Below are 11,871 nucleotides of genomic sequence, written 5' to 3'. Positions count from 1 at the left end.
TAGGGCTACATGCTTTAGCATCTCAGGGCAGATGCTGTCCACTCCACAAGTCTTTCCAGCCTTCAGAGCCTGCAGTTGGCTCTGTATTTCTATTAGTGTTATTACTGTCTTCCACCTTTTCCTCTAACTGGTGGAGATTTTCAACTGCTGAGTGTTGTTGGGGGGTGACTGCACTATAATCAATATTCTTACATCATCTCTCCCACCCTCCTGTCTATCCACTGTCCCTATCAAATAAAGGGGAAAAGCCCCAAAAAATAATGCAGACTATAAATCCCATATTAAATGATGATGTAATGTTATAGATGAAACTACCTAGCTACCTATATAGCTGCAACATTAAAATCATCAAAACATGAACGCATCAATAATTATTATCAATAATATAATAAGCTATATATTATTCTGCATTATGAGTACTTTTACATGTGGTACTTCAAGTATATTTGAATGTCAGTTTAACTGAAGTCAAATGTAAATGCTTGATACTTTTATAAAATACTTTTAAGTAAGCTACAATAAACTGAATATATAATAAATCCTATTATGTATTGTTTCTGTTGATGCCTCGGCACTAATGTACATACAATTGAAATAAACAATATCTAACAGGTTTAATTCATTTTTAGGATTAAATGAAATCTGCTCTGATTTCTCGAGCCGCTTCTGTTGCCACGCAGGCGCACTGAAGAACACGGAAGTGGAGTCCACAACAGAGCCTACTGTCTATGATTCCGTCCGTGGCCGAGCAGCTCTGACTGTTTCCACATAATAATAATAATAATAATAATAAAACGATGCAGCTTCACTTCACTAAAGACGTGTTGTCGGATTCGGTTAGCACCGACTTTCAGAACCTCAACAAACTCAACGAGCAGGTAATCCACACGTTGTTACCACACAGCATCTATATATCTATAGATATATATATATATATCTATATATATAGATATATATATATCTATATATATATCTGTTGAGCTAACGTTAGCTAGCGGAGCTCTCGTGTTACTTCTGAGCTTTCATTCTCTTTATTTTGATGTTTGTGGGTATCTGTCAAACATGGGAAGGCTTTAAAGTGGTTATGAATGTATTATTGGTTATGAGAGCTGTCCGTGAACGTAGCAGCTGACAGCTGACGCGGATCACATGACTGACTTCTCATTATCATAACCATCATAACAGCCAACATTACAGTCAGAGGTGGAACAATAACGTTACTGAAAAGTAGCATTACTTACGTATGCAATATGCAATACATATGTATAGAAATACAAGTAAAAGTCCTGCATTAAAGGAAGTACAAAAGTGTAGTTAGAGTAGTCATTATGCAGAAACATTATATTATAATTATTGATGCATTAATGTGTTCGTCTCCAGCTGGTAAAGGCAGGCTAATTTCATAAACTGCTGGGGAGTTAAATCTATAATAATATATCAGCATTAGTAGGTCTCATACTCACTCATACCCCTAGGGGTACTTTGGAATACTGCAGGGGGTACATGAGATTCATTAAAAAATAGCAGTCATGCATAATTCCATAAATATTATTCTTATACTATGAATGATGAATGAAATGATTGATGGATCCTAATCAGGTGAAAAATCATTTGTGTTTTTCAGTTACAAAGTTATTGGTTAGTTAATCCAACACTGATGGTGGTATCAATGTCAGTCGGTTATTTAAAAAAAACGTCAAAGAACGTCGACTGAAATGACGGCAGAAGCGCCAAAACATTGAGAAAAGCCACTAAAGGCAATAAAATAAGAAATAAGAATAAAGCATCAAACACAATAAGGCACTCACAATGTTTTCAAAAGTGACAAAAACGTTAAAAACCCCCCAGTCAAAAATGTTGATTTTCAGTTTGGACCCGGGAGGACAACACGAGGGTTAAGTGAAATATGTTATGTTATGTATAGTTTAAATAACAGCTACTGTTTTTTTACCATTTCAAACTTGCCTGTATTTGGAAAAATATGAATGAGATCAATTTACAGTAAAGTACTTATAATTGTTAGATGACATGCAGATCATTTTAAAGTCTTATGCATGGATACAAAAGCATAACCTTGCTGTCATTTCCAAAATGTCCTGTGTTAATAAAGCTGCATTTCTTGATATAAAGCTGATCAAAGTTAATTTTTCTTCAGACATTAACAGAGTTATGTTTCACTTTGTGCAGCAATTTCTGCGTCTGATTGAAATTCTGTTCCAGTTCCTCCTGGAGCCTAAAGAGGTGGACACACACACACACACACACACTCACACACACACACACACACACACACACACACACACACACACACACATTAATTTGCACACACACACAATAGGACAGGCAATGTTTTGCCTCGGTTCAGTTATCACGGCTAATAACCCATTAACAGTGTGTGTGTGTGTGTGTGTGTGTGTGTGTGTGTGTGTGTGTGTGTGTGTATGTGTGTGTGTGTGTGTGTGTGTGTGTGTGTGTGTGTGTGTGTGTGTGTGTGTGTGCGTGTGTGTGTAGACGGAGAGGTTCATGCAGCAGCTTGGTGAGTTTGCAGGGGAACATGGGATGAGTGCCGGTCCTCTGAGGAGCCTGATGAAGAGTGTCCTGCTGGTACCACAGGGTGGGAAACACACACACACACACACACACACACACACACACACACACATACACACACACACACACACACACACACACACACACACACACACACACACACACACACACACACATAGGGTATAAAGGTGCTTTTCCTTTTCTTTTAGTAGTCAAGAAGAGATTAATAGTGCTACCCTGCTACTTGTAGTATCATATCTTCTCTAAAGACATGAATGCACCAGTTTAGAAGTTTCCCACAGCTCCTAACTTGATACTGTTGTAACTTCAGCTATAAAGTGACAGGTTCATGTGATTCTGTCTGTTTTCTCCTCAGGCGCCTTGAAGAAAAACCTGACATCCGAGCAGATCAAAGAAGACCTGGTGACATTAGGTACACATCTCAATCCTTTATCCAATCCATTTTAAAACAGGTTAAAATATGTAGCCTCATTTCTTTTATGTGCCGTGTCCCCGGGGCGGTTTTCTCCGCTCTCATCCCGACTGAAGTCCCTTAGTGGCGGGGAGTGAGGCAGAAAACTCAGGGTGTGCTAGCTGGCTAAATTAGCATTGCATTAGTCTTCTATCTATACAGCTAACGTTAACGCTAGCTGGCGAACGTAGTCGTGGGCTAGTCCAGTGCTGTTTAACGGTAACGTTACAATTCTACTTAAAATAACTTGATGAGCGTGTTGAACGACGTTGTGACTTTATAACGTTCCCCACCGAGCATTAGCATGAGCTACTCGTCAGCGTAGCACATGACATGGATAGTCGCCATCTTTTGTAGTCCTTAGTGTGAAGGTATTACACCAAACCTGCTTTATCTGTTGCTTTCTCTGCCTCAGGACTAAACCAAGACAAGGCGGCTCACTTTTCACAGCAGGTAACGTTCACTACTATTTCAAGACATCAGGGTTAAGCCAGAGGTGGATGAAGTAGTAAAAGTACTAATACCACACTGTGAAGTACTTAAATTGTGTATAATGCAGAAAAATGTCAGTGTCTTCCTTATTCTGTCTGATGTTTCTGGATTCATATTCCTGCAGCATTAATGTGTATATTGCATTTACACATTTAACTCCTTTATACACTGTTGGGTAGTTTAATTGACAGCAATGCATCATGGTCTATCTATATAGATCGTCATATGTCTGTAGCCTTGCTGTCCTCTGAGAACCATGGTTCTCTAGAAAGTCAACTGTTCATGGTGTCATAAAAACAGCCATGTTTTCAGCTTTGTGATGATGTCATTTACAGCTGATCCAAGAGGCTTTTTAAAGACTTTAAAGAAACGGAGGCACTCAGGAGGGTAAAGTTTAAAAAGCCTTTAATATTGGCTAAATTATTAAAACATGGAAATGCGTTTCGGCCATTGAGGCCTCCAGCAAATGTTTGCCTTTGAGCTGTATCTGAAAGCTGATAGGCCTGGAGTCACATAGTACGTAGGTTAAAGGTCACATGATTATTGTGTACAGGTAGAGTCACATGACAGACGACGTTCAACAGTAAATCAATTGTCAATAATCAAACACCATATAAGGACAAAAAATACATCTGTCATGCTCTCAGGCAGAGCAGCCATTACCATCATTTATAAGTACAACTACATAATGGTCACCTTAGAAAAAAAAAAAAAAAAAATATATATATATATATATATATATATATATATATATACAAAACATCTTTATGTCTTTCAGTATTCAGGTATAAAGGACACACTGGCTAAAACAGCACGTTTCAAGAAAATACCAGGATATTGCATAGCTTTCAATGTATAAATCCAGAATGATTGTCTTTAGAAGAGCCTTTTTAATCTGTTATTGAATTTCCTATATGGTCTTCTATGCCTGATATCTTAAACGCCTCAGTGTGGATCCCCGAGCTGAGGAGCAGACTGCATCGGGACTGAGGCTTTTTAAAGCCTTTATAAATGAATAGTCTTGAGAAGTAAACATGAGAAACACAGGTCATCCTTCAGTTCATCACAAACATTCAACGTCAGCATATCCGGAGATACGTGGTTTTCACTGGACAGGAAGGGGGTGAAAAACTGCCATCTGAAAAGTAACTAAGGCTGTCAGACAAAAGTAGTGGAGTAAAAAGTACAATATATTTACCTCTCAGATGGAGTGGAGTACAAGTAGAAAGTTGCAAAAAAATGGAAATACTCAAGTAAAGTACAAGTAGCTTGTATTTGTACTTGAGTAAATGTACTTAGTTACTACACCACAGGTTAAGGGGCATTCCAGCAACCTAATTATAAAAAAAAAAACTCAGTTATTAACATTGATGCTTGCAAAATGGACAATCCAGTACATGAATTGGTTAGAATCACACGAGTCTTGTTGCGTTTGAAAGCCACATACAGTCCGGTTTGAACCTACCCAGAAATCATTGGTTGAGCACAGGAGTCTTTCCTCTGTATGTTGCAGTGGGGGGAGCACTATGCAGCGCTGTCCTCACTCGCTGTGGGACAGACTTTGATGGTCAACCAGCTGGTTGACATGGAGTGGAAGTTTGGAGGTAAGACAAAGCGAAAACCACACAAATCACATTTAGCTCTCGGCGAAATTATAGGTTCACTCAAAGTTTATTTCTGAGCACATGGAAAGCGCTGCAGTCGTCTCTCCTCTCAAACTCCCAGCACATATTCATGAACACAGAGAGGATCTACTCCAACACACGATTAGCATAGCTTATGTGCTCTAATTCTTTGTTCTGGCTCATTTAAACGCATCAGCTGATGGGTCTCTATCTACCTTATTGTTTATTCATAGGACCCAACGACTTGTTAAGACTCCCAGCTAATAGAAATGCTAATACGCTGAGCAGGAGCAGGAGAGTAGTTGGCATTATGTAGAGCCATTGTTGAGCTGATCTTCATATTAAAAGACACTGTGCTCCAGTTTGTGGAGGGGAGTGACCGTACGTGCTGCGCTCCTCTCTAGTTTACTTGACTGGGCTGTTATTGACATGCAAAACCTTGAGCCAGGCAAACAGACTGTGTCTCTGCATGTCGCCAGTAAGTCGGCTCTTAACAGTCTATGGAGACTCAAATAACCTGAGAGCCAACAGGGTCACTGCTTGTCTCACATGTATGGCAAACTCCTACAGTACTGAATGTAATGTATATAAAGTGCATACAAGACAGCCCAGGTCCTTTGTGTTCTTGTTGTGGCCTACCTACAAAATACAAAACATCTTCGAAATCCATAAGCTGACTCTATTTTTGGTGATAGTTGTTGCATTTAAAGGGATAGTTGAGATGTTTGTTCAGTGTGGTTGTATGAGCTACTTCTCCAGAGTCAGTGTGTTAGCTACAGTAGATGGGGGTCAGCACTCCCCCAGTTTGGAGAAGCAGGCAGGAGTACCAACACAGAAGATAAGCAATGTCCTGCTGTTTTAGACACCTAAAAACCTCTATATCAGTTTAAGCGTGTCCTATATTTAGAATATTTTCACAGCTTTCCCTTGCTGTCAGACAGCTCTTTACGACGGAGAACTGAAGCTGTTATCTCTGCTCTCTTCAAAGACACCACACTCCTTTGACACAAACAGACATTTTACCTCGCAGAACATGGGAGTTAGTGTGATTTATTGACTTGTGTAATAATGTGATATGTTTGTGAGTTCATTGATCACTTTGTATAAATCTAAGTTCATAATGGTGTGTTCTGACCCCCCCACAGTGACTGTCGGCACCAGTGAAGTACAGAAAGTGGGCAACATCTTCCTGCAGGTATGAAAGTATGAAAGCTCTGTGTGCCACACACACACACACACAGACACACACACACACACACACACACACACACACACACACACACACACAATTGTGTTAAACACAGTTTTTGTCGTCTTGCAGTTGAAGCTGGTGGTCAGAAAGGGGAATTCCACTGAAAACGTCTACATGGGTGAGCGACTCTGCTCTTACTGACACAAACAGCACTGAAAACATTTGTTCACATCATTTATTGTATTTTGGCAAGAACCTCCTGCCTAACTGGATCTAAATATGTCAGATCCAGATGATTAAAGAAGCATGAATGAACATTTGAATGAAGACACACAGCAGATGTACAGGCTGCAGGTGCTTCTTTTGTTCAAAATGTGAGGAGTCCAAGTGAGGAGCTCTATACAGTACAGTGGGCAGGAGATATCAAGCAGACCTGTAGGTGCTCAAATGTTTGAAAATGTTCTTTTTTTAATGATACTCATACTTAATACAGTTGTGTTCAGAATAATAGCAGTGTGTTTAAAAAAGTGAATAATGCTCAACATCCTTAGAATAGCTTTTAATCCCATAATATCATTGCATTGGGAACACTGCACATTCAATTCCAAATCAAAACATGACCAAAATTGATCAAGTTTGTGTTCTACCTTTACAGGAAGTGAAGAAAAAGGAAAATTAGGCTGTTCAAAAAAAATAGCAGTATTTGCATTTTTCTTTACAAACTCAAACAATTACTGTATAAACTGAAAAATGTCTCAAGGGTTGGCTCTACTTTGAATTAATGCACTAATATTTAGTTGCATAACCATTATTTCTGAGAACTGCTCCACATCTGTGTTGCATGGAGTCGACCAACTTCTGGCACCTGGTGGTGAACAGGTATTCCAGCCCAGGACCATTGAACTACATTACCCACAATTCCTCTGCATTACTGGGTTTGGCTTCAGAAACAGCATTTTAGATGTCACCTATGGGATTGAGGTCTGGGGATTGGGCTGGCCGCTCCATAACATCAGACTTTGCTCTCTTACTGGTGTGTTCTGGGTCATTGTCTTGTTAAAGACCCATTTCAAAGGCATTTCCTCTTCAGCATAAGGCAACATGACCTCTTCAAGTATTCTGATGTATTGAAACTGATCCATGATCCCTGGTATGTGATAAATAGGCCCAACACCACAGTATGAGAAACATCCCATAACACCACCATGCTCTACTGTCTTCACAGTGTACTGTGGCTTGAGTTCAGTGCATGGGGGTCGTTGGACAAACTGTCTGCAGCCCCTAGACCCAAAAAGAACTATTTGTCTCTCATCAGTCCCCTGAATGTTGCTCCATCTCTCCTTTGGCCAGTCAATGTGTCCTTTGGCAGATTTCAACCTATTCAGTACATGTCTTTTTTTCAGCAGTGGGACTTTGCGGGGGCTTCTAGCTGCTAGCTTAGCATCACATAGCCTTCTTCTGATCCTAACAGTACTCACAGGTAACTTTAAGTCTCCTTTGATTTTCCTGGAGCTGATATCATTGGTTGAGCCTTTGCCATTTTGGCTATTCTTCGATCCATTTGAATGGTAGTTGACCGTGTTTTCCCACGTCGTTCAGGCTTTGGATGCCATTTCAAGGCATTTGAAATCACTTTGGCTGAGCAGCCTATCATTTTCTGCTCTTCTTTATATGTTTTCTCCTCTCCAATCAACTTTTTAATCAAAGTCCGTTGTTCCTCAGAGCAATGTCTGGAACGACCCATTTTGCTGAGTATTTCAGTGTGAAATGCACTATAACCAGCATGCACAACATTTACTTCCTTCCTTCCTTAAATATGGGCCATAACTGACACCTGTTTCTTCACAGAATAAATCACCTCACTAACTGAACACAGCACTGCTATTATTTTGAACATGGCCCTTTCAATTACAGATTCAATTACCCAGAATGAGCAGCATGATGTCCTGACTGTTGGTCTGTTGGTTTTCTATGACTCTACAACACTTACTGTTGATTTGCCATGTAGAAATATCACTTCTACCAAAAAATTAGATTTATGAGGTTAGTGATGTTGGACTGCTATTATTTTGAACACAACTGTATGTGCTGCTATGTTGCTTAACACAAGCAGAAAGATGGTTCTGAGCAGCAGGAATGCCCAGTTTGCAGAAGCAGAGAGAGAAATGGCAGGTTGTGCCGCTGAGATGGACACAGGCTAGTCCAGTTGCTCCTTTTTAAAACTTTTCAAACATATTTTTTTTTATGCTTGAGCAAAATTAAATGACATACTAATAGACTAGGTGGGTAGAAAAAGGAGGATGTCTGGGAGCTTACGCGGAGATCAACATGTGGAGTTGTTTGTGTGCCTTTACCTGCACGAATCCCAATAGTGAAGCATGGTAAATGTTTATTATACACAGAAGGAAACCCCTGTTCGCTCAGATAGCCTACATAGACTCTCTGGTCAATGGGTTGGTGATCTGATTGATGCACATTTAGAATACAGAGAACAGAAAATCATGATCCCCTGCTGAAAAAAAATTATTATTAAATCCTTTTTTTATGAGTGAACTTTTGCCTTTACACACTTCAGTAGTGTTCCCACTAACAGACATTTGGCACACTGTCCACGTAGTGTCTGCTATATTTTGATGGATAACAGCTGGAATTTCATACATGCTAACGCTACTAATATCCAGAATGAGGGGACTTCTGAGTTGTTAACTTGTGCAGGCAAACAGCAAAACTATCATATGAGCTTCTTTTTGTCTACGTTGCTAAGGTTTCTTGCGTGACTCATGGATAGCCCGGGACCCCCAGATCATTTCACATCTAAGACCCCTGCAGGAGCTCCCCTTGTGCACTCACCGTTAGCTTCATTAATGCTAGTTGCTGTTTCTCACTAGAAGTCCATCGGTCATGTTATTTCACCAGAGCTGACAGATGTCTATGAGTGAGGCGTGCTGTAAAAATGTTTTTGGATATGATACATAAAAGTCTTTTTTTTTTCTGGTTTCCCAGAAACGCAGACATTCCTAGCCCTTCACTTCCAGAGAATTATTCACTTTAAAAAGCTATCGGACCAGTTTTTACAACCGCAAATGAAACAAGCTGTATGAAACAGGATACATGATCGATATTGAAACCTTGTTTATACCAAAATGTAAAAGGGAGTAGTAAAACAGTCATTTTGATTTCTTTTTTTTGCAGCATAATAGAGCAGTGCTCAGTCTGTTATCTACTAACTGTTTCCTGTTTTCTTCCCTCATCTTTTCCAGAGTTGACTCTCCCACAGTTTTACAACTTCCTACACGAGATGGAGAGAGCCAAGGCCAGCATGGAGTGTTTCAGCTGAGCGTGTGTGTGTGTCTGTGTGTGTGTGTGAGAGAGAGAGAGAGAGAGATAATGTAAGAGTGTGTGTGTGCTCATGTCAGGCTGTAGCTGCAGGGATGTGTGTGTGTGTGTGTGTGTGTGTGTGTGTGTGTGTGTGTGTGTGTGTGTGTGTGTGTGTGTGTGTGTGTGTGGTATGTATTACGCCATGTTGCGTGTCTGTGTGTGGCACTGACTAAGTGACTGAAGCTAAACACAAAAACACATTTTATGTACTGCCAAGACATTTCCACTCAAATAAACATGAATACAAAATAAAAGCTTTCACCTTTCTCAAAGGTACACGACTCCTGTCATTGGCTCTCTTTTCTGGCGTTATAAGGAGAAGTTATAGTTGTTGTTTTTTAAACTGAGGTGTGAATGTAGTCTTACGTTTCATCGATACTTTCTCCTAACCTGTCATTCATGTGAAACTTGAGCAAGCCCAGTGGGGAAATGTTGGTGTCTCAATCCAAAAAAAACAACCTGTAGAATGACGAAAGTTAATCCAACCTCACCCAGACCTGTTTGATCAAGTTCAGACCTGTTGATTGAATACATACAACATAGATACATCAAGATAGGAAAGGGTGCATTGACCTTTTCCACCCAAGAACATATATTACATGACATTACATACCATGTAATTTAGCTGAGGCTTTTATCCAAAGTGACTTCCAATTAAGTGCTTTCAACCTTGCAGGTTCAAACTCCAGACAACAAGTAGTAAGTGAAGTACTTTAGCTTTAAATAACAATCTACAAAGAGCCATATGAAAGTGCAGCTTTACGAATATTTATATATATAAAACTCAAAATAACTTTAGAGATCTTCATTGGAAAGGGTTTAAACAATGTTTAACCATGCTTGTTCAATGAACCATAATTAATGAACATGCACCTGTTGAACGGTCGGAAAGACAGTAACAGCTTGCAGGCGGTAGGCAATTAAGGTCACAGTTATAAAAAAATTAGGAAAGTAAAAAGACCTTTCTATTGACTCTGAAAAACACCAAAAGAAAGACGCCCAGGGTCCCTGCTAATCTGCGTCAACGTGCCTTAGGCATGGTGAAGGAGGCATGAGGACAGCAGATGTGGCCAGGTGTCCCTACTGTGAGACGCCTAAGACAGCGCTGCAGTGGCAGACCACGTGTAACAACACCTGCATAGGATCGCTACATCCCAATATCACACCTGTAGGACAGGTACAGGATGGCAACAAGAACCACAAGAACTGGAGGAGGAGATACACTGCAGTACTTAATGAACTGGCCAGTCTGGTGCAGTACACGAGGAGGAGATGCACTGCAGTACTTAATGCAGCTAGTGGCCACACCAGATACTGAGTACCCCATGTTCTCTCACACTACACCGCTCCTCCGTTCTCTTCACTGGTTACCAGTCGCTGCCCGGATACAGTAAGTAGAGGAATTAAAAGCAAATATAACTAGTTACATTCCACCACTGTAAATAAGTGGTGATGAAAGCCTTAATAGAGATAAATACCACACACTGATACTTCTGAACCTCGAGGCAGATTTTAGAGATATGAGTGACTTGGTAGTACATGTGTGTACTAGTCCGTGTCATTCCTCAATATTTCTATTCTTTCACGATATATACAGTAATTAGCTCAGCACTTATGTGAGAGTTATTGGCCCTGTGGGATATTCTCTACACGTCTGTGACAGTAAAGTAGTTCTGTTTGACTCGCTCAGTACTTGCTTGACAGTCTGCCAACTAGATCACAAGATATCACGTTTTACTCTCAAAGCTTATCTCCCTGATTTACTGTGGTTTTTATTGCATCTCATTTGTACGTCGCTTTGCACAAAAGCATCTGCCAAATGAATACATGTCCATTTTGAAGTTGACATTTTGGCCCAAAGTGAAACTGAAGGGCTTAATTTACTAAGACTCCCAATGTAAGTGCTAGATGAAGTGCTGCTAAATAAGACCCGATCCTGGCAGTGGTTGAACTTAACTTACATACAGTAAGTATGTAGTAGTACATTTACTCATAGTATTTTCGTTTCATGCTGCCTTATACTTCTACTTCACTATGTTTATCTCACAGCTTTAGTTACGTTGCAGATTCAGATTATCAAAACAAAATATAATCAACTGCACAAGTAAATATAATACCATGGCTGCAGCCAGCACGTTGTTTCAGCCTTTCATGTCTGGCAA

General features: G+C 40.0%; 1 protein-coding gene across 2 annotated transcripts; it reads left to right on the top strand.

The window, feature by feature from the left end:
- The first annotated feature begins 678 nt into the window (after positions 1 to 678).
- commd7 (COMM domain containing 7) lies at positions 679 to 9,837 on the top strand. Of its 2 annotated transcripts, XM_031283991.2 has the most exons (10): positions 679 to 878; positions 2,188 to 2,241; positions 2,512 to 2,614; positions 2,927 to 2,983; positions 3,438 to 3,475; positions 5,028 to 5,118; positions 6,285 to 6,334; positions 6,461 to 6,509; positions 9,592 to 9,668; positions 9,761 to 9,837. In XM_031283991.2, the coding sequence occupies exons 1-9, from the start codon at positions 798 to 800 to the stop codon at positions 9,666 to 9,668; spliced, it is 600 nt and encodes a 199-aa protein (XP_031139851.1). In that variant the 5' UTR covers positions 679 to 797; the 3' UTR covers positions 9,761 to 9,837. The 2 variants fall into 2 exon arrangements, with proteins under 2 accessions (XP_031139851.1, XP_031139853.1); XM_031283993.2 differs by lacking the exon at positions 9,761 to 9,837 and having other exon boundaries at positions 2,512 to 2,536; positions 9,592 to 9,754.
- The last annotated feature ends 2,034 nt before the right edge of the window (positions 9,838 to 11,871 follow it).

The sequence above is a fragment of the Sander lucioperca genome, chromosome 12 (assembly GCF_008315115.2).
Source record: "Sander lucioperca isolate FBNREF2018 chromosome 12, SLUC_FBN_1.2, whole genome shotgun sequence".
NCBI classification, from domain to species: Eukaryota; Metazoa; Chordata; class Actinopteri; order Perciformes; family Percidae; genus Sander; species Sander lucioperca.
The sequence above is the reverse complement of the archived record's forward strand: the minus strand, read 5'-3'. Positions and strand labels throughout refer to the sequence as shown.